At 36.3% G+C, this 4009-nt stretch overlaps 1 protein-coding gene across 1 annotated transcript; it reads right to left on the bottom strand.

The window, feature by feature from the left end:
• Positions 1–843: 843 nt before the first annotated feature.
• Positions 844–1662, bottom strand: LOC113472269. Its single transcript, XM_026831940.1, has 2 exons — positions 1087–1662; positions 844–1000 (listed from the first exon to the last, which is right to left on the bottom strand). Exon 1 carries the CDS (start codon positions 1491–1493, stop codon positions 1101–1103), a length of 393 nt encoding a protein of 130 aa, XP_026687741.1. The 5' UTR covers positions 1494–1662; the 3' UTR covers positions 844–1000; positions 1087–1100.
• Positions 1663–4009: the final 2347 nt, after the last annotated feature.

Below are 4009 nucleotides of genomic sequence, written 5' to 3' on the forward strand. Positions count from 1 at the left end.
ACCATAAGATTTGGGATCAAAAAACATTTTTTTTTTTTTACTTTACTTTACCAAAAGTAATATTTATTGAGGAACCGTTTTTAAATTTCGATAGCCAACAAAATTGTCTATGAATTTGAGTTGAATTTATTTTGCTGGCAATAATAGCTTTTCTGCCAGATGGGTTAGAACCCTCAGTGGTAAAGTTCCAGTTTCACTTAATTGCTCAAACTTGAAAAAAAAAAAAAAAAAAAAAAAAAATTTATAAAAAAAGAAAAAAAATTAATTGCTCAAACTTGAAAAAAAAAAAAAAAAAAACTTCTATACAAGGTGAACACGAAAAATGTTACCAAAAGCCTAGAGTGAATTCCTGAAAACTTTTGAGAATTCAGTGAATTAGTTGGGTCCATAGATATGGTTTCTAATGATCCCTATAGAGCAGAGGTTCCCAAACTGGGGGGCGTGGAGACAAATCAGGGGGGGCGCGAGCTTTTCCGTTTTGTTATTTTAATTATGTTAAGATTGATTAATTCTTGTCAGAAATTAGCCTACCCTGCTTATTATCACTGCTGTTTCACCTTATGAGGGATTCGAACCATAAACCTCCAGTACTGAAATTCCTCCCGCGCTAACTGCATGAGCCACTGAGGTTGGTTCGTTTTGTTATTTCATAAAACCTATAAATAGGTAACCTACTTACTTGAATATAAAAAAAAAATCTCAAATCTATGGGTTCCATGTATTACTGCGTCTTTTCCCAATTTTATTTGAGGTGGGAGTGCGGCGGTACACTTCTTTATCCTACCTCTCATGGGTTCCATGTATTACTGCGTCTTTTCCCAATTTTATTTGAGGTGGGAGTGCGGCGGTACACTTCTTTATCCTACCTCTCTATAATGTCCTATCTCATATGAGTACAGAAGTAAACCTGTATGAATTGAAAATGACGTCTGTAAACCTGCCTCATTGGTAATTTATTTCAACATTTATACTGTACATAAATTAATTAATTTATGAAGTTTCAAAGTCTTCTTTTCGTACTTATACGTGACTTGGCAATATCCACGCTTTTTTCAGACCGACTCAGCTGCCGGTTAATAGCGGCCAGAAGAAGGTATTTTTCAAAGTCTTCTTTTCGTACTTATACGTGACTTGGCAATATCAACGCTTTTTTCAGACCGACTCAGCTGCCGGTTAATAGCGGCCAACAGCTCAACACCATTCTTCATATTCCCGATGACAGAATTCACATACTGGTCCCCATCTACATCCAACACGACCAGATAATACTTCTCTGCAGGTTGAAGGTACTCTGTGGCACATCTCTGATCAGGCTGACTTGGCAAAGCGATAAGTTTACCTGTTTTATCATACAGATCAATATGTTTGGTATCTCCCGGGACGTTGTACGCTTCTATCAGATAATCATAGATTGATCTTGATCGACAACTGAGATTGATGAAAACTTCCGGGTCGTCTTCGTTGAATTGAACGACAGCAAAAGTCATCTTCATAGAAACAAGGCCTTTGCCCTATTAAAGTGATATCTCTTGATTGACTATTATTATTTCATGAGGTGACATAAAATAAGGAGGATATAGTTATCAAATTAAAAGTACAAAGTGTTATTTCAACAAATTATTTAATTATAATTATGTTCGTATGTTAAGTTAAAGAAATACTGGCCTGTGTAAATCAAATGGGTAACGTCAAAGGAAACCCTTGACACTGTGTTAACTATCACAAAATAAAACCGGTCATTATGAAGGATTTTGCGAAAATCTAAACCGATCCTGAGATATGATCAATTTTTGATCGCTAAAATCTCCATAAGAAATACACAGGAAGCAGAGAACGGGAGAGAATTGCTCCGCTCTCGACCAACATTTTGAGTTTCGTTTATGTTTTTTGTTTTTAGTTTGATAACTATGCAGCTAATAGGGATTCCGCCCTCGACCAACTTTTTGAGAGTTTCGTTTATGTTTTTAGTTTGATAACTATGTAGTTGATAGGGAGCGCGCAGCGCGACCGTATTTTTATTATTTTCTACAAGTTCGGCCATGCCTTTTCTACAAGTTTGGCCATGCCTCGGGATGAACTAGCGAGATTCCAGAGCGAAGCGACGGAATTCAGCTAGTAAACATATATTTACCCTAGAACCTCAACCTGTGTGTCAGTGTGGGGACATCCTTTCCATCCAACACATCCTTGTCTGTGCCACTTATGCCCACATTCGTTCCTCTTTGCCCTCACCTCCCTCCCTATCTAACGATGTTCAAGGTGTTGATTCTCTGATCCTATACTTCAAAACCCTCAATCTATACAACCTAATATAACCTAGGGATATCAGCGCGAACGACCTACTGCCCGTAGTGTTAAAGCGCTTTAAGAAGAAGAAGAAGAAGAAGAAGAAGAAGAAGAAGAAGAAGAAGATTTTGAGTTAATTTTTACTTTCCTTATCCTATAGGAAGGAAAGTAATGTAGTCAGGTCAAATTTTTGATGGTCATTTTTTATTGCCAAAACCAGTTTTTGAGGTCCCTAAAGCCTAAATACAAAGTTTCATCCATTGGTCCGTGTGGGTGTCTATCTGTCCTTCTGTCTGTCTGTAAATAAAATATCTCAAGAATGAATGGTAAGAGCGAGAGACTTGAAATTTGGCATACAGCTGTCAAATGTGACAAGTATTTTTGATGGTCAGTTTTTATTGCCAAAACCAGTTTTTGAGGTCCCTAGAGCCTAAATACAAAGTTTCAATCCATTGGTCCGTGTGTGTGTGTCTATATGTCCTTCTGTCTGTAAATAAAATATCTGAATGGTACGAGCGAGAGACTTGAAATTTGGCATGTAGCTGTCAAATGTGACAAGTATGTGGCACAAAACTTTTGGTTAAGATCGGTGCAACGCTTGGATTTTCAATAATATCTTGGAAATGGTATGAGCTAGAGACGTGAAATTTGGTATGTAGTCCATAAATGTGACAAGGATGCAACACAAAACTTTTGGTTAGGATAGGTGCAGTTGGCATTTCAACTGCTTTTTGACAGTTTTTAGCTATAAGTACTGACTAAATGGTTAGAAATATTGTATAGGTTACAATAAAAGAACACCCAAATACCAAAGCATAATTCAATAGGATAAGGAAAGTTGTGTGATGTTCACACCAGACTTTTGTTATATTGATTCCCAAGGAATGCTCCATCTAGTTTATTAGAAGTCAATGGAAGATACTTGCTCTAGGAGTGTTCTAAATGTATTTTCAAGTCGAGCAAATGTAAACTGATTACAATACTTTCCTTCCTATAGGATAAGGAAAGTAAAAAGTGACCAAAATTATTATTATTTTATTTTATTTTTTTTTTAAAGATGAGTGTTTCACCGCCGTTTTTATTTCGTAGCAATGAAACAACTGCTACATTGGACGCTTGTGGTCTGTGTCGAAGTAAAAAATGAATTCAGATTGTACAAGTTGCGAAAAAAAAAATCAAAAATTCGAATTTCCCGCCAACTTTACACGCAAAAAGGCCGACGATGGCCTACGATGGCCCTGTTCACAAGTAAGTAGGTATCAACTATTTTGAACTATCAACTATCAGTCAGATCAGTCTATTTACTATTCTTCCAAAAGTTTTTTTTGAAAATAAGATTCACAACCGGTGCACCGGCTAGAGTCCACTCAAGTAAGTAGGTATCATATCAACTATTTTGAACTATCAGTCAGATCAGTCTATTTACTATTCTTCCAAAAGTTTTTTTTGAAAATAAGATTCACAACCGGTGCACCGGCTAGAGTCCACCGGTTGATGAACACTGGTGGATTGGTGGATTAAAAAAAACTCAATTTTTATCATTTCAAAAAATTTGGACTTTTTACTAGCCCAACCTTAATGTTATAGCTTTAATTTTTTATAAAACTTTATAAAAACAAGATGATCTTGTCAAGATCCATTCACTCATTCACATTTCGCAGTTCACATTTCATATTCACACACTGATCGCTCTATCTCCTGAACCACAACACCTAGAAAGCTG

This window comes from Diaphorina citri, unplaced genomic scaffold (assembly GCF_000475195.1).
Source record: "Diaphorina citri unplaced genomic scaffold, Diaci psyllid genome assembly version 1.1 scaffold4540, whole genome shotgun sequence".
Taxonomy (NCBI): Eukaryota; Metazoa; Arthropoda; class Insecta; order Hemiptera; family Psyllidae; genus Diaphorina; species Diaphorina citri.